Source organism: Dasypus novemcinctus, chromosome 14 (assembly GCF_030445035.2).
Source record: "Dasypus novemcinctus isolate mDasNov1 chromosome 14, mDasNov1.1.hap2, whole genome shotgun sequence".
Lineage (NCBI taxonomy): Eukaryota > Metazoa > Chordata > Mammalia > Cingulata > Dasypodidae > Dasypus > Dasypus novemcinctus.
Genome location: NC_080686.1, coordinates 24,071,670 through 24,091,020, shown reverse-complemented (window position 1 = coordinate 24,091,020; position 19,351 = coordinate 24,071,670). Strand labels below are relative to the sequence as shown.

Genomic DNA, 19,351 nt, shown 5'->3' with positions numbered 1-19,351 from the left:
GAGATGAGGGGCCACGGGCCGGCTCCTGAGAGCTTTCCCTCCCGTCTCTCCTTCTCCCACCCACCCCCCACCATGGAATGAGAGATACCTGGGAGGGGTTGCGACCAGGGTAGCCTCTCCCTCTCAGGGGCCTCCTGAGTTTCCTCTCCCTCTTCCGTTTCTTTTTCTCCTTTTTTCGGCCTTCCGCTATGTGCCACAGGCCCTTCTGCACCTGGGTGATCCAGGGCCAAGAAAGGGAATTCAAGAGCTACAGGGAAAGGGGTGCGGTTGTAGCTTCCCACGTACGAGGTCCTGGGTTCAATCTCCTGTACTTCCTTAAAAAAAGCTACAGGGAGAAATAAAAAATAAAAAAAATTTAAAAAGTCATGTAATTGCCCAGTACAGGAGCGAACCCTAATTTGAACCAGGGACTATAGTTGATAGTACAGTTACAAAACTGCTTTCATCAGTTGGAACAAATGTACCACACCAGTGCAAGGTGTTAGTAATAGGGCGGGATGTGGGAACCCTCTGTTCTATGCAGGAGTGTTTGGTAACTCACAACCTCTCTAATAAAATTTAAAAAGCTATCGGGAAAGGTAGCAGAGGGGTTGGACAGGAGGCATGGTGGGAGCCCGGGCCGCCCTGTGCTGGCCTTGCTGGAGTAGCTCTAATGCCTGTGGGGTCGAGAGAGAGAGAGACCTCTTGGCAGGGGCCAGCTAGGGCTGTAGCGATACAGAGCCTGTTGGTACAAGTCGTTCTTTGTGAAGTTAGCCGTCAGTTATTGAAGCTCAGAATTTGACAATAAAGAAAGAAGCAGATATTATACCCTTTTTCCAAATGAAAACTTGTTAAATATGTCATGGGCAATGCAATGTGAAGGCCGAAGTCCTAATTCCCAGCTTTGCTCAGAGAGTTAACAGAATGTTAGCACTGGATCCCTCAGAGGCCACTTTGTCCACCTCCAATATTGCACAAGTAGGGAAACTGAGGCCCAGAGGTGGTATGGCTTTGCTGTGGGCACACAGCTAGTTGGCAGCAGGCAGGGCCAGAGCAGAGATGCCCTGGCTCCCTGAAAACAGACTTTGTTCATAGATAGTGTGTGTGTGTGTGAGTGTGTGTGAGTGTGCTTCATCTCTGTGTATGAGGAAAGAGAGAAGAGGAACTGGTGATCATACAATCATACATTATCATTACAGCCATGGATTCCCAAGGGAGTCAGAAGTGAGGAATTTCTCATTAATTGGAATTAATACAAGCTGCGTCCCATATCCTTATTCCTGATCTCTTTAGCCCTTTTCTGTATTCCACTTAACCTTGTTTAAATGCCGCGCAGGCCTCCTCGTTGTGGCAGGTGTACACGCTGAGAATGCCAGCTCCTGCAGGATGCAGGACTTGGTGCATCCTGCCATAACCCACTGAGTGGACTGGGGGGGAAGTGTAAGTACAATGTAGACTGCAGTCCAGGTGGTGCCGCAGGCTCCAGAGTGCAGCCACCAAGTGCAGTGACTGTGCCACAATGATGAAAGAGGTTGTTGATGTGGGAGCAGTGGGGGGGGGGTGAGGGGGATGGAGAGTGGGGTATATGGGAACCTCTTATATTTTTTAAGGTAACATTTTTTATGACTATATATCTTTAAAAAGAAAGGGGGGCAGGAATCCTGGGCAGTAACGAAGCAAGTCCAGTAACTCAGCTTCTATCACTGAATCACAGTGTCATTGCAGACATCTTCATTTCTCCATGTTATTCCTTTGCTAGAAAATGAGAACAATGTCCTTTGCCTACCTCACAACATTTAAGCAAAGATCCCTGCAACATTATCTGTAAGATTCTTAGGCGGAAAACTCTGTAATGGCCTAGTATCATTACTTAGCCTTATTAGTATCGATGGCAATTTTATGGCAAAATTGTAGTCATTAAGTATGTTCCCACCATTATATCATTATTATTATCATCATTATAGTAGTTTGATCAATTGAGGGATTATATAATATTGCTATATCTTGTGGTCAGATATGATAAACCAAAAAAAGTCTTTGTTCTCTCGAATGGGAAGGTGAAATTCTAGGAGGGGTGGGCCCACAGCCCCCAGGATCCTGCTTTCCTAAGCCCCTGAGAATGGCCAGGCAGGGCCTTCAGAAAAACTCTTCCAGGCTACTCTGAAGACCTTTCCTTCAGAGCTTTTCCATATCGTAATTTGTGCTTAGTTTAGTCTTGTTTGGTAGAGCTTTTGTTACAAATCGAGTAGCCTAAAAAGCTGACTACTTTGCATTCTAATGAGAGTCTCTGCTTTTGGTTCAGAAGGGATCTAAAGGCCTTCGCCGTCTTCATGCCCTGCGTGTGTCAAGTGCTCATCCTTCCCCAGGAGGGCGCTCTCCTCTCAGACCCACTTGGATGAGGGCCGACTGCCTTCCCTTTCCCCCTTAGGTCCATTAGCGCTGCACCCTCAGTTCTCGCTCCCATAACTGTTTAAAAGCCATCATTGTAAGCGTATCTAGAAGGAATCTACATTGGAATAATAAGTAATTGAGCATCTTTGCTGTTTTCTGGAAAAATACCTGAAAGCAAATGGAAGAACAAATATAAGTCAAATAAGTCACAGTTCCCATACAGTCTTTATGATCCTAAACAATTGTACTTAACAACCCATATTTCCTGTTAAAAATTGGTTAATTAATGGTTTACTCTAGCCCACCATTAGCTTAATATATCTGAAAAGCCACAAACCAATGATTCTCAAATTCCACTCTTCTAATAACTGCTGTTCTGTGAAAATCCACATGTTCCAGTGCTAAAACCTTCTCCCGATCCACAGGGAATGCTCTCTTCCCCCTTTGCTCCTACCTAGACTGTAGGCTTGTCGGTGGTACCTGTTGACTTTGCTTAGTTCTTCTGAAAACACTGAGACCTAGAAAGGGATTTATGAACTCTGTATTAGGTAGAGATCATTGCCCTTCTTTTTCTTATCATCATTTTTTTTTCTTTTCTTAGCTTGCCTTTCTTTTCACATTTGGTTTTACATGTGAATGCCTTTTTGACTTATCCTTTCCTTTGCTCTGTATACTTCTGTCCTTGTTCACCCTTGGATGGAACTCAATTGCTTTTGAATTTCCAGGGGAATTGTATCCAAGAGTCCATTGACTTCTACACGCTAAACGCAAGTCATTAGGCGGGTGCATGAGACAGCACATAACCGTGGGGCAGTGTGGGAAAAGGCAGTAGCCTGCTTAGAAGTTTGGTCCCAACTTGCAAACATTACCTTTTTTAGTTCCTTTAAATAATTTGGAAATTTTGTTGTCAGATTCATGCAGTTTCTCAGCACAACCCCACCCCTCCCCCACCCTCACCCTCATCCCCACACTCACCCAGGGGACATTTGGGAGGTCTGAGGATATTTTTGGTTGTCCTTATTTGGCAGGGGAGGTGCTACTGCCCTCTAGTGGTTAGAGGCCTGGACTGCTGCTCAACAGGCTGAACATTGGGAAGCCCATTCTCCCCCCAGTAAAGAATTATCCAACCCAAGTTGTCAACAGTCCTGACTTCGAGAAACTGTGATGTGTTATATTACTTAACTTAAGATTGATTAATCACCTATTAAAGTGCATAAGAAGACAGAAACCATTTTCCTAAGGAAAACATCTTTATAATAATAACAGAGTAACCTGAAATCAATCTAGCATTTTCCGTGCTATGCTTCTAATTAGTTGCTAATCCAGGATATACAAATTTCAAACGCTTGAGTGGAATTTGGATATCTAAAGATTTCCTAGTAAAATTTTCATTTTAGAAATGTAATTTAGCATTGAATATATTACCAATTAATATCTACTTTAGAAAGAAGAGAACATTAGCATAGCTAATGCAATTTCTTTGGATTTGAAAGGTTCTGTGCATTTGTCCTTGCATATTTCCCTCTTTAACACCTTGTCTAGGCTAACACTGCATTTTGACTTTAGTCCCTATCATGTATCTTTTGAAGTACTGGAAGCCCTAAAGGGTGTTTGGTAGCATTGATTAGAAATAGCAGATGACACTGAAAGTATAAACAAAATTAATTTCCGATCTTCCCATTTTCTTCCTAAGTAGGAAACACCTAATTTGGTCATCTGTCTCCTGGTCCTTGGGTTTAGTAAAGCATTATTTCCTAAACTCCTTTTTTTCCCCATAAAATGAAACTGTACCAGATGGAAGGAGCTGAAATGAGAATTATTTGGAGGTGTTTGGACACTGTATCCTAACGGGCACAGAGATGCCTGAGACACAGTCATGTCTGTCGGTCTAGATGGGTCTCTGTAAGCCCAGGAAGATGGCCTTTTCCAGAGCCGTGGATCACGGAAGTCCTGTGCAGCTGCTGCCAGACATGCATTGGGTACTCACTTGACTAAACAAGCCTCCCTTAGGGGTTGGTCAAGAATGATTTCAGGGCACGCAGTAAGATCAGCATGCGTCCATCACCAAGCCCCTGCCCTTTGTACATCGTCAGTGTTCATCATAAGAGTCCTGGAATTCTTTTTTAATCATCAAGGAAAGACTAGAATCTGGCTAGGTATATCCATTTATTTGGCTATACTGATCAGATATCATAAAAGTGACTTCCTGCACAAAGACATGATTTAGCTCCAGACATCTGACTTATCACTATCCAAAGCTATACTCAAGAGTCCATGTTTCTCTGTTTCAGAACCTGGGAAGAAGGCAAAGTGCTCATCTTTGACGACTCCTTTGAGCACGAAGTGTGGCAGGACGCCTCAACTTTCCGGCTGATCTTCATCGTGGATGTGTGGCACCCTGAACTGACACCCCAACAGAGGCGCAGCCTTCCTGCAATTTAGCGTCTTTTACAGGCTTGGGACACCCTGGACAGAAGCTATTTTTCTGGTTCTATCTCCCTGGAAGTAGGGATAGCTATTCAGACACCAAGGCTCTTAATTCCCTTCACTTGTAGCCGAAAAATTCCTAGGGTTAGAAGACACTAAAGGGAAGATCTGTCAAGCTCCAATTCATTTAGAAAATACCCTGTTTATTTCATCCATGACAGCACTGAGCAGATATATGTATTTATGATGAATATATGATAGCTTCTACCTTGCCGGCCAAAGATACTCTTTTCACCTAGAATAGATCTAAACTGGAGTACAGTGAGAATATATGTAGAAACTGTGAATGGAGAGCTTTAGTTGTAATTTTTCTATGCAATTATATTTTTCTAGGATAGCCAGACTATTTTGTCATTAATTTTTTGTTGTTTAATGATAAGCTCTGTGAACATTCTCCCGGCTGTTTAATGATAATTTTCCTGTGAACTCACACTTCCCTCTTTTAATTCTATTTAGTAAAAGATATTCATATGAAAGAAGCCATTTTAATTTCCTAATAGGAAAGGGAAAGATGTAATTATGCCAGTGTCTACGAACCGTACCAAGCCCTACACATGGAGTCTGTTTTCCTTTTTTGTCATCATTTAGAGCGGGTGACAATTTATTTTCCCCATCACTTGGCTAATGGTGGACGTAGTGGCAAAAGCTTATTTCTTTCTAAAAGGAACTTTTTACGGTGGAAAAGGACAGGGGATCATTTTATATTAAGTGATAAAAATGTCACATGTATTTTTTTAATGCCAGATATTAGGCTTGGACAAAAACAGGAAAGGGTCCTCTCAGGATGAGGTAGAGAGGTGACTGCTAAGGCACCCAGCTCACAGCCTCTTCACTGTCTGCTGGGCAGGGTCTGGGAATCCACAGTGCCTGCCTATGGTAGATCATGGGAAAAACAGCCCTTGGGTCTTTGAGGCAAAGGATGGCAAAGTGGAAGGTCAGGAAGAATGTGGGGGACTTTGTCCTGGATGTCGGGTGTCAAGATTGCTTTCCTCTTTGGAAAAGTTTGGAAGACTCTTCCATCTCCCTGGCATCAGCAACTTCTGCCATTTAAACATGAAGCAACACTTTGAAATAGCAGTTGTTGTCCATAGTTGAGTTTTAATATTAACCACAACATAGAAATAACATTTGAAAAAATGATCTTTTGTACTCATTCCAAAGATGATCAAGTCATTAATTTAGTAAAGTATTAATGCATTAAATTTTGTATTTTTAAAATGAAAGCTAACTAGACATGTTAGCTCTAAGAATGTAATGATATTCATGCACTGAATTCTAAGCCGAGGTGAACAGAAACGCTGAAGAAATGGCGCATAATTTATGAACTTGTATTCACAGGTAGAGAAAACACTTGTGCTTTCTTTTCCATCCCAGGACAATGGAGAAGGCTTTTATACTCTCATTTAAAAAACAGTAATTTAAGATTCAATTTGACCTATTTTGCTTGACCTTAAGGACGTTAGCGTCCAATACACAATTCTGCAAAATAGTTGTCCTGTTCCCTTCTGCTTTGCCAATGTTCAAAAATCCCAGTAAAATAAATGAAGAGGCATGGGAGGGCAGATATCAAAATCAATTACCAAGATCTAGAAGAAAAAGAAAACTCCTAAAAAATAAAAAAGATATTTGTGTCCATCAGTATTTATTAAACAGAGGAAATGATTGGACGAAGGACAATACAATCCAAAGCTCATGAAATAACATTCATGTTGCTTATTGAATTTGGTTCTCGTGTGTATAATGCATACACAAAGAAAATTCAAACATAAATTGTAATGGTTGAATCATCATCTTACATTCATTTACTGAAATTATGAGATAGAGTAAAAACTAGCTCTCATTAACTTAGTAAATAAAATATGGTACTAAAAATTGGGTCCCTACAGCCTGATTCTAAATAATGTTATTTGAAAAGCCAGAACTATTGTTATTGTTGTAAAATATTGTCAATAATTCTTGGATTATAAACCCAAATAATAAAATGGATTGCCTATTTCACTTGAGTTCCTCTTTCTTTGCTACATCGTAGAATTTAAGAAAAGTACTTAAGTGAATTATTTCAATATATTTTGTGATCTGAAGTGTCTACACAAAATGAATTGGTTTTATTTATACTGTGTTGCAGTTGTTTGAGAAATATTTTTAATTCTACTTCAATTGTATTTCATCAAGGGTGTATTGGAATATAAAGATTACTTGTTATCTCTTACCAGTAGGAAAAATTAGGACATTTGATCCATTGAGAAAGTGGTTACAATGAACAGTACTCTCTATTGGGGGCGATTATGGCCAGGTGAATCACCTCTTTCTTTTCACTTATTCAGCTATTATTAACCCTCCCAAATGCTTAAAATGTAAAATCACATTTTCCATTTGACACTGAGCACCAACTCATCAAGTGAATAAATGCCCATGGCACGTCGAGACTAAGAGATCTCTAAAAATAAACAATTGGTTTTGGGAAACATGGCACAAGTAAGGATATCATATCCTATGACCTCAGTTTATTTTATATCTAATTCCCTTTGAAAGAGTGGTTGGGGACTCCATTTCTAAGGAAAATAAAGGAATACAATGATCTTTGGCATTTCATCCTGCATTCTTAGTCTTCTCTTATTTTCAGTTCTTGCATACTTAGCCATTCCTTCAAGAATAAACATCTTCCTCCACAACTGAATTTTTACCCTCCCAGCAACACATTTAACTGATTGCAGGAGGGTGGGGTTAAATGGGTTGGTAGCACATTCTTTTGCTGTAGTAACCCAAGTGAGGCAACTTGAATGGATTCATTAATCACTGCCGTGAGTTTTCCATGAGATTTCTCTCTCTCCTCAGACACACACTGGACTAATGGGCTCTAGGGCTGCCTGTGGGAAATCACACTGTTAAGATGAAATAATCATATTTCAAATGGTGTGTGTCTTCTTTTAACATCAGCTCATTCTAGTCAGCTGGTGGTCTGATAAAAGAAGTGATGTCAAACTCACTTTTACAGGATATCTTGGTAAGCCAGCTCTGCACATGGCCAGAGCAATGAAAACATGCTCTTAGAGGGAACAATTGGATGCTGGTGATGAGGTCAAAGAAAAAATTCAATCAGAATGGAAATTACTAAAGATATGCTTGTCCCAGGGCTTTGCAAAATGCGTTGAACTTGACAACTGTGTCTGCACAATTTAACTCTGATGTATCTACTTAAAAATGCACTTAATCTTAATTTGCAAAAACTGGAGAGGATCTCTGTGTGATACTCAGGAAAAATCCTTGTCCTAATGCATGTGTGCATCAAATTTAGTTTTTCTTTCTTCAGTCCATTTAATGCCATAAATATGGGGGGGGGGCGGGCGGGGAGCAGAGAGGGAATTGTGTTTACATCAGTGCCTTGCTTGATCCTCTAATCCCCTCGCTGGGGAAAGAAAAAAAAAATACATCTCCCAAGTCTTTATTCAACTTTGGCTGCCCAGATTGATGGGCGATGAGTCATTACTGGATGGCGCAAGTGAAGGGCCCGTGTCAAGCCAAACACACGTGTCCATGTGGGTCAGTTGCACCCGTGCTCCCAGGGTGGCTGATGGCACTGAAGGCTGGCGATGTGGGATGCATCTGGGTGACTGGGTGTTCAGTCCAGAGCCAGGAGTGGCTGAGTGTTCTCATTCTCTCCTTTGTCCTCATGTTTCAGGGTCCCAGCTTCCACCACAGACTGAGACCTAATAAGAGGGGAGAGGAAAAGACACAATTACCAACAATTCAAGGTGGCAACAACTCCAGAAACTTGGGGGCTTTCAGATTTTATATTCCCCTTTGCTTTTTGGGGGGGTTTTGTTTTTTAAGTTTTCTTTAAATTTTTTGTTATAGAATAGTCTTTTTTTTTTTCTGAATGAGGGATTTTTTAAAATCCCCTTTGCTTTTTATTTAAGACTTTCAAAACAACTACATAGACTTTCCTTTTTTTTTTTTTTTTTTCCGTATCTCTATTTTGCTTGGCTTTGTGTGTTCTGTGCCACGTTTTTATGCAGAGTGGCATCTTGGAAGCCTATAATCTTTGCAGAAATATCTTACATTGGTAGAAGAAACAAGTGTTCTAGTCACAACCCTGCCCGTGTTAGTTGTGTGTCCCTGGGAAAATTATTAACCTATCAGACCCCAGTGTCTTAACGCTTTGAAGGTCTTGAGATGCATAAAATCAAATTGTGTTGGTTCTTCAATATTTCAGAATACATTCTTCGGGTGTTGCCTTTGTTCCTTAGATCACGGAAACCATCATCATGATGGCGGGCTTTGGAATCAGAGTGCAGACTTTGTGCCTTACAGGCTGGGGTACCTCTGGGAAAATTCTTGAACCTCTCTGGACCCGTATTCTCTGGCCTATAAAACAAAAGATCTATTACCTACCCCATCACACACAGTTATTGCTAAGGATATAAAGTATTTGACGGGCAATTTTAGATACAGTTTATGGCGTGCTGTACCATGATTATTTTTGTGGTAGGGAGTAGTTTCTGATATATCCTTTACATTAGACTAATAATGAATTTTTCCCCTGTGTTTATAATTTGGATGACACTGAAATTATATTTCATTTTATAGAAAAGGGAAGAGCTCTGCATGCAGTAGACATTCAACAAATATTCACAAACCAAAAAAGAGCACTGACAGCATTAAGAAAATAGTGGCAATGGATTGTTCAAATAAGCAAAATTTACATATGTAGCAACACTGTATTTGATAAGTCCATACCTGGTATTGCTATAAGGCTTTATCTGTATTAAAATATTTCATCCTCATGACAACCTTGAGGATTGGTGCTATTATTGTCTCCATTTTACAGATGGGGAAAAACCCAAGAGGCCAAAATGTCAAGTAGCATACGGTGGGGTGATATTTGGGAGCTCTGTGTGATGATATGCATGTTTGTTTTATAAGTTCACAACTTTTAATATACACTTACCGTCATTTATGAATGATATACTTCAATAAATTTTTTAAATGGAAAAAAAAGTAACACAAATAGTGGGTGGAGAATGGGATGATGAACTTCATAACCTAGTGTCCACACTGCCCTGGAGTGTACTTAAGTCCAAGGAGCTGTTTCAGTGAGGCATTTCATCTCACTGCAAAAGTTAATTTTCTGTCGGAGATTCTTACCACCATTCAGGATATATTAATATATGAGCTGTAGAAACCATAAAATCAAGAAATCAAGAAACAAAGCAGTATAGTTGTCACAGAACAATTGGTTTCTACTCTAAATATTAATCCATTCAAACAGTCCATGTGTTCAGCCCAACTTTAGAAACCCAGCCTAACTTTCAAAGGAGAACCGGATTCATTTACTTCTGGGACATTTCCTATGCATTGTTTTAAGGGCCTGGTGTGTTGGGGGGGTGGTGAGAGGATTGATACAAAAAAAAAAAAACAGGAAAACCAAGAACCCAGAAGACGCTAATACAAATATTGGCAAACATCAATAAAAACAGGAGCTGGACCACCAGCCAGGGCCACCTACCCCCAGCACCTTGGGCAGCCCCTCCCCCCACCTGCTGTACCACGATCCTTAGAAAAGAGAGTGCACTGAGGGCCATTTCACTTTAGAGACCCTAAACTGCATTTTCCTTCTTTCATGGGAGTTCCCTTTATTACACAACATTACAAGTGATCACAGCCTCAAAGTTAAAGGACCTTTAGTGACGGTTCTGGACAACCGAACAGAATATCTCCAGTAAGGGGCCACGCAGCCTCTTAGCGAACATACCCCCCCATGAGGAACCCACTCCTTCATGCCCCTGGAGGGGCAACTCTGCCAGAAAGTTCTTCCTTACATTGAACTCAAATCTGTCTTTTCGAAACTTCCACATACCAGCCTGGTTCTGCCTGTTAGAGCCGCCAGAGAACATGCAAATCCGTCCCTTCCATACATGGCCTACTGAAGACTGAGTGCACACCAGCCCTCCCCTCATCGTGGTGAGCCAGGTTCCTCTGTGCCATGGTTTCTAAAACGTAGCACCTGGTGCTCTCCTCCATCTGTTTATCATTTGGGTGTTTGCCCACAATTGAACAAAATATTCCTGGTGTCACTTCAAAATAGACTGAAATTATTGCTTCCTTCTTCCTGTACACTGCTGCTGAGGTCACCTAAAATTTCATTAGCCTTCCTGGCACGCATATAACACAGCTGAAGAACGATCTGATTGTGCACAGGCTGTACCTTGCCCATCTTGAACATGCGTGGTTGAGTATTAAATTTCATCTTTTTGGATTTGCCCATTTCAACCCTGACTACATCCTTTTAGACCTCGATGTTTGTTATCCATCCAAATTATTATCTGTGATTTCAGAGAGGATTAGGTTTGTCTCAAGAATTTCCCTGCCATTATTTTGGGAGCCACCATGGAAAAAAAATCAACAAATTGATCCAATAATTAACTTTCAAGTAAAAATCATTTATTCACACTCACTCATGCTAAGAAATGTGTATAACTGTCTCCTGCTCTAGGCCAGGGACTGAGAAAATGTGCAAGAACCTGCATTCTTTTGTGGAGACACTGCATCAGCTACTCAGCCATTGACCTGGAAACAGACTTGGGATCCCAGAAGAGAAGAGACAGCCTGGGGGAGGGATGGAGTTAGAGCTGGAAGGAAAAGAAGGAAGGAAACTCTACCTTTCACATAGCAACTTCACTGATGGTTCTTCAGGTGACTGCCATTCACTCTCCCCTCCACGTGTGGTCAAATTCAGATCTATGTTATTCTTTTCAATACATGTATGATAGCAGGAATCCAGAATCCAGGTTTTCTTATTCCAGTCGATAAACTATGCCTTGAGTTAATGGCCAGTAACAATACAATTCTGAGCATGAAAAACCAGATATACCCTTTTTTTGGCTGTTTCTAATCTCTATTTTCCCTTACTGAGAAGGTGACCAGAGCCTCTTCTCTCTCAACATGGAATCATTTACCCAATCACACAAATGAACATTTGATTGAAGCGGGAAAAAATTGAAAGCAAATGTTGCCTTAAAAATATCTAGTATCAAAAATAAAGCCAATTAACGCCCTTCTTAAATTGTGCCCTCAATCTCTTTAACCAAGTCAAAATATTCCCTGGGAAGACTGATGAACTATGAATGATTTTTTAAAAAAAGTCTCCATGTCTCCTAAACAGAGTGTTTGGGAAGTGTTCGTATATTAAGCATCCAGGAGCCCCTTGCCTGGAGCAGGCTTCATTGTTGGATCATTCTTGATAGTAATCCCCCCATTCAGTGCCTTTTGCTTTCCCACAAGAAGCTTAGGATTTCTCCTAAAATAAGCATCTCAGACTTTCCTCTTGTGCCCCTTCTCCAACACTGAAAGCCAGCTTAACCCCAAGGTCAAGCAAGAGAGTGTTTCGAATTACTTCCGCCACCATCATCTTAGTGGGTAATCAGCAACCCAAGCCAAGGGCACATTCTAGCCTTGATAGCCACATTTTGTTTGCCTGCCTTCCTCTCCCCTTGCTCTACCTCCCTCTGTCCTTTCTCCTTTCCCCTTTCCTCCCTCCAAATGTTTCCACACTCCATATCATCATGGATCATAGCTGCAGTTTAATATTTACTGATGCCAAAGGCAATTAAATTCAGGGAAAATCAAAATGAAAATGGAAAGCATGACAATGAACCAGTCCATTCTGTGTAGACCCACAACTGGACTGAGAGTTCCACTCTTCTGGCAGAAGTCTATTTTCCAAACCTTTATTTCGTGACCTTAATAGCTCACAACCACCAAGACTTCCTCTTACCATTGAACAGCCATTGCCTGGTTTGAGCTGTGTAGACCCCAGATAAGATCACAGGAGTTCTGCCGTTCAATCTCAGGCATCACCGAACATCCTAGAAGGCCAGAGACGTAAGGAACCTCAGGCAAAGCCCATCAATCTCATCAATGTTGTGGCCTTCACACCCCTCATTTTAATCAGATTCTACCCTTTAATTTTCCAGAGACCAATCTCATCACTTCATCAGCTCTGGTTTTGTTTCATAAAGTCAATGATGGGCTGGGTTTTGTGGAAGAGCACAGACTGTAACATGCTAGTGAGCCTGTGTAAGGCTTTCCAAAGGGAAAGAGATTTTTAAAAATGGTATCTGTGAATGATTCTTCCAAGTAATTCTATTGTTTTTTTTTTCTCCCTATAACAGAAGAGCAGCAACTCATGAGTTTTCCAGCCTGTGCTGCAATGACTTGATTTGGGACAAATTTGTTCCCTCTAAAATGGAGGTACAATGGTGCCTTCCTCGTAGGTGGTCATGAATATCACAGGAAATAAGAGAGGGAAAGCGTTCAGGCTGGTGTCAGCTTTGTATAAGTCCTTATTAGTTTTTCGCTCTTATGATTCTTCCGCATTTACAGATGAGAAAATGAAGATCTGGAAATACTGACTTCATTTACAAATTTAGCCACAAAGCACAAATGAAACTCAAAGTTTTCATAGCCCCATTATAAAACATCGAAGAAAGAATTGCATGTACTGACATATCCCGTAACCGAACACTAAATGAAAGACTAACATTTTAACAATGAAAGACAGATATCTTAAAAATTTAAAATAAGAGATGAAAGTGTTAGCCTCATGAAAGCTAACCTTATTACCTTATACCTTGTAATTTTTAGAAGTGACACGGAAATTTCCATTTGATTAATAATTACTAGTGTGTTGGTAGTTGCTTCCAAGTATGTAACATGAGCTTTTTCCCAAACCCATTTATAATGGCTTGTAAAATGTCCTTGAGGAGTCTTAAGAAATATTTATGACGTATTCTTCTGTTCCATTTCCAAACTCTTCATCATCAGAATGATTATGCTCACTGAGAGCAATTAATATTTATTGAGTAGATAAGTAAATCCATTTTTGATAAAGATAGCCTACGTATTTCTCATATAAAGCAGCAACCCTCTTTTCTTTCCTATCAGAGTGAGCAATTGAAAAATAAACCTTTCTCTACTTTGACAATATAATTTGCCACAACTTTTTGAACTGGAAATACAAAGAAACCAACCTGCAAAAAAGTATTTTCTCACTCGTTTTAAATGAACTGTTTTTAGAGTGAGCCAAGCATTCAACTCACAGCTCTTGCCTATATGCGCTACAATGCACATTTTAAAAGTCTATTCCTTATTTATATTTTATAGTGGTCACCCAGAGCACTGACTCTCCTACTTATCACAAGGAAAAACAAGCCAAGAGAAAATACATACACCTTCAGAAAGGATGGAAGCAGGTTGGTTTAATGCAGGAGGGCTTCCATTAAGTAGAACTAGAGCTGCACAGCCCAATTTGGAGCTACAAACCACATGCTGCTGAGGACTTGAAATTGGGTGAGTTTGAATTGAGATGGGCTATAAAGTTAATATACATACTGGATTTCATGGAGTTAGCAGGAAAAAAGGGTGATATATCTCTAATAGTTTTTTTATAAGTACATATTAAAATGATAATATTTTGGATAGGCTGGGTTTAAATAGTTGACCTATTTTTTTAAATTTCTAATTTGGCTACTAGATGATGTAAAATTACCTATGCAACTCATGTTATATTTCCATTGGACAGCCCTGGTCTAGAGCCTCCTTTTGGCTGAGCCAGGAAGAATGCACTAGTCCTCATTTAGAAATTCAGAGTCATCTTAGAGAACCTCAGCAAAAGCCTCATAGATGTTGTTGTCTTTGTCATCACTATATTCACTGTCTGAGCCCTCTGCGTGTCCTTTAATCCTCACATCTTACACACAGAGCCTCATAGGATATGAGAGCTCTCTTCTGAGTATTTACTGATGTTGCTTGAATTCCAACTAGAAAGCAACTTCATTGGTTTAGACTCCATTACTTTGTGGCCATTTAGATGGGGGTGAAAATTTACCTTTTGTTTATCTGTAAAGGAATTAATAAGATGAATAACATTTCAGGAAGAAATTTCAATAAGTTCTCTGGGACCATGTTACAGTAAAGTTAATATTAACCCTATGCCACAACTTCAAATGCATTCTGCTGTTTATTATAGCAGGCCCTTTCACAGGCAGGATAGACTAGTGGTCAAGACCTAGATGTTCCAGTTTCCTGGGAAGCTCAAAGCAGATACCATGAAAGGGGTTGGTTTTAAACAATGAGAATTCATGAGCTTACAATTGGAAGCCAGGAGTATGTCCAAACGAAGGCACCATCAAGGTGATGCTTTCTTCCTGAAGACCAGCTGCCGGCCATCCTTGGCTCCTCTGCCACATGGCAAGGCACATGGCAGCATCTGCTGGGCTCTCCCTTCTCTTCCAGGTTCCACTGCTTTCAGCTTCTTCTTCTGTGACTCTTTCTCTCTCTTTCTCTATTCATTCTATTCATAAAGGACTGCAGTAAAAGGATTAAGATCCATTCTGAATGAGGTGGGTCACACCCTAACTGAAGTAGCCTCATCGGAAGGTCCTACTTACAATGCGTTTACACCCATAGGAATGGATTCAATTTAAAAACATGTTTTTCTGGGGTACCTACAGCTTCAAACCAACACACTAGGCTAGGGGTTAAGTGTCCTTCTCATTGAATTATGTCCCCTAACAAACACATGTTCTCAAATCTGCACCCCGCGGGTATGACTCCATTGTAAATTGGACCTTTTGGAGATGTTATTTTCTGTTAAGATGTGGCCCAACTGGATGAGGTTGGGTCCTAATCCAGATTCCTGGAGGGCTTACAAAGAGAACCCAGAAGTCAAAGAAGCCAGAAAGGAGAGGACATCACCGTGTGAGGTGACACAGAGATACACGCCAAGGAACCCCAGGGTTGTTGGCAGCCAGCACCAGGGAGAACGCAAGCCTTGTCGATATCTTGACTTTGGACTTCTCCTACCCACAAAATGGTAAACCAGTAAATTCTCATGAAGTTAAACCATTTTGTGGAATTTGTGAGAGCAGCCTGACAAACTAAGACACCTCATCACTAACGCGGCTTCTCTGCTCCCACATTTCAACTGTAAAACTATAGTCTTGGACAAGATGATGTTTTTAGCCCTGAGATTTCATGAACTCTACCAGACCAGGTTATAAACACCATTTGTTCTTGGCCTAATTTGATTTTAGTTTTCAAAGTTTTGCTATTCAGACTGAATACAATTTAAGTGCATTTGTTCAAATAGTTTTAAGAACCCCTCTAACCTCAGCATTTGTTTTACTTCTTTCTAAATATAGAAACACTAGAAATTATTTTGTTAATGGACAGCCTTCTTAAAGTTAATATATGTTCAATATAATTAGGTTTCATGAGTCAAAAAGATTTACCATTTTGAACATTTTTCACTTCCATCAGTTTCTACATGTTGAATTCAAAGCGGCCAGGTGCTACCTGATAACTAATTTCCTGTGTCACTATCAAAGTGTTTTATTTTGTTTAAAGTATTCTATTGCTACAAATGATCTGTACGCAGGTCACAGTTTCCTGCTGCAGAGAGAGTAGCTCCCATCAACCTCTCTTCAATCTTGTCTATAGCCAGTTAGAGTGTTCCAGATGTGCACAAAAATTCCAATCAGCATTTAGGAACTCTTGTCTGCTGCATCTGAAATCAGTTTGAGACTGGGAAAGATTTCAATATACACTTTATTTGGATAGTTTTAGAATTGTCACTAAAGGAGAGTTTCCCAATCCCATAAATCTTTATTATCATCATCGTCAAAAACAACCAGCACTCAATGCACTCCATTACATTTAGTTAATTCTGACAATAATCCTTTGATGGTGTTGTTAACCCCATTTTGCAGATGAGGAAACTGGGCCCCAGAAAAGGTAAATAATTTGCTCAAGATTCCGCAGTTGGTTGTGGATCTGAATCCAGACCTGACTCTATAATCCACACTCTTAAACACTCTGCTACATTGTACAGGAAATGCCTACAACTTGGTAAGAAACCAAAGGACATAGATTCCTATCAGGAAATGTTAATATTCGAATTCTCAGACAAGCATCTCATATTGGCTTTGATGAATCCAATAGTTAACATGATCATCTATTATATATAGAAACTTTATTTTAGGCACAATGAATGAAATCAGAAAAGAAAACTGCAGACCTTCATTCAGGAAAAAAAAAGGACATTATAGGTTATGCAATTAGAACTCTATCTGTGGTGATCTGCATAGTATTTAATAATATTCCAGGTCCTGTCTACTAGACGTACAGCGTACACTCTGTACTGGGAGCACACGTCCAGAAGTACAATTGGTCAACACTGAAAGTTGACTAAAGTGGGGACAGGCAGCAGATTAGACTTTGAGAACAGAGCTCGGGTGCCAGAAGACAAATTAGTCCAAGAACTTGAAAATGAGCAGGAAAAAATGCAAAAGGGAGCCAAAAAAGTCCATGGTGGCAATGGACAGCTGCAACTGGGCATTCTCCTTAATTTATTTACAACGTGGTCCATTGCTCTTTACAAAACCATGTATTCTTGTCATATTAATGCACCTATCTCTGTTTTCATCTGTAAAGTGAGGATAAATATCATCATATTCTCCACAGGTCTATGAAATATAAAGATACAATAAAGGGCCTGGAGCTCTTGGGCAGAGAAATTATTTAAATTGGATGTGTTTGTCATTTTATCAACATTTCCTTGAGTGTGATTCTTTCATAAGTTACTCATGATCTGCCTTATTGGATAACCATGTTTTTCCCACTTGATGAACGCCAAAGAAAAGAATGCAAATTTAGAAAATAGATAGGGAGTGAGCAGTAGATTGTTTACACTGCAAAAATATTCTTAAGTTTTATCAAGTAACTTACTGAACAATTCCTTTAAGGAGAGCTACCCACGCGCACCTGTAAGTCTGAGCGTACTCAAGATCATAGCTGGTGTGTCATGCCCAAATCCTTAGCAGGAACCTGCAGTTTCAGAGGGAGGTGTCTGGAAGTCCTGAGACCCATTCTATATCCTTGAAATCATTTAGTAACCACTGTATGTTAGTTGTATGCTAGCGTTTTATAGAATGAAATACGCTGCTACATATGTTTTGATGTGAGGTCAGGGTGTCTGAGATGGGAAAGAGCCTTAAAATCATGTATTTCTAACCTGCAGATATTTCTGGAGTCACAATTTACAGATAACACCCCAGCAAATGGGTACAGTTATATGGAACACCTGCTCCGAACAGGCATTTTTTTTTTTCATTGGAATGAGACTGGCACAAAAAGCTGTCAGTGAGTTTCAGAGCATTCCTAAATGTTATCCTCCCTCTGAAATTGGTGGCACACGCCTCAGAGAAGCGAAATGAACATCATGTCCTGAAACAGGCAGAGAAGTGCCAGAAGCTGCCAACAGCTAAGACAAGGATGATGTCTCATGACGTCTGCAGGGTGAGTTTGAAATGTGTGGCTGGTGATCTCCATAAGAACAACCTTGCTAGGCCTACTTTTTGAGTCAAATGGCAGTATGCTAATGAACCCTCTTCAGCATTCCTAGGTGAACCTGAACCTCAACTTTCTGAGTATCTGTATCTTCCCATTTCAAAATGGGGTTTGGAGACAGCAGAATGCATGGAAAGTATCTTGTATGAATTTGCTTTTTAACTGTGTCTAAAGAACACTAGAATTTGCACAGGCAGGGGTGGGGGGCAGGCTTTCAGTATACCTGCAGTAGTTTGAACAAAGGCAAGTGCCCAAAGAAGGGGGTCTATAAACCTTGTGAAATGAATAAAGGAATGAATGAACGCACAAGTAGTATGAGAACAGATGTGATACAGGACGCAGAGCCTTTGACTTGCAAGGAAGAGATCTGAATTTAAAACATTTCTCCATCTACTCACTCTGAGGTCTGGGACAAATCATTTAAGCTCTCTGTGCCTCCATCACTTTATCTATAATATGAAAATGATATGGGGGTAATTATATATATATATAATTATATATATATTTATATTATATATTTATATATTATATATATATAATAATATATATAATTACCCCCATATCATTTTCATATATATATGTATATATATATATATATATATTTTTTTTTTTTTCTTTTGAGGCACTGGGACTGGGGATTGAACCTGGGACCTCGTATGTGGGAAGCCGGTGCTCAACCACTGAGCCATATTGGCTCCCAAGTTGGTTTTTTCATTTGTTTGCTTGTTATTTGTTTTTTTGTTTTTAGGAGGCACCAGAAACCAAACCTGGGACCTCCCATGTGGGAAGCAGGCGCTCAATCACTTGAGCCACATCCACTCCCAATAATTTATCTTTTTAAACTATTATTAAATCTGTTTTTTAAATGACCTATTTATATACTTATATATATATACTTTAAAATTCTTGAGACCTGAAAGGTTTGGTTTTCAAGGACCCTCAGAACAAACCCAGGGGACAGCAGTTGTTCAGCTTGGCATTGGCACGTGGGAAACTACCTCCTCTAGGGTCTGGCCATTCCAAGTCATGGCCAACAACCAGTAGCTTAGACATGGTCAGGGAGCTGGTTAGAAATGTGCAATCTCAG

The 19,351-nt window shown here is 40.1% G+C and overlaps 2 protein-coding genes across 11 annotated transcripts in view; one reads left to right on the top strand and one right to left on the bottom strand.

The window, feature by feature from the left end:
- The window catches only part of ASPH (aspartate beta-hydroxylase), a 219,514-nt gene extending 212,659 nt beyond the window's left edge, over positions 1-6,855 (top strand). For all 10 annotated transcript variants that reach the window (XM_071207828.1, XM_071207827.1, XM_058275567.2 and 7 more), the window contains one exon: positions 4,662-6,855. In XM_071207828.1, coding sequence (XP_071063929.1) covers positions 4,662-4,812 — 151 coding nt within the window. In that variant the 3' untranslated portion in view covers positions 4,813-6,855. The remainder of the gene's footprint in view (positions 1-4,661) is intronic.
- Positions 5,936-19,351, bottom strand: part of CLVS1 (clavesin 1) — a 179,483-nt gene continuing 166,067 nt past the window's right edge. The window contains exon 6 of the mRNA XM_004484324.4: positions 5,936-8,564. Coding sequence (XP_004484381.1) covers positions 8,477-8,564 — 88 coding nt within the window. The 3' untranslated portion in view covers positions 5,936-8,476. The remainder of the gene's footprint in view (positions 8,565-19,351) is intronic.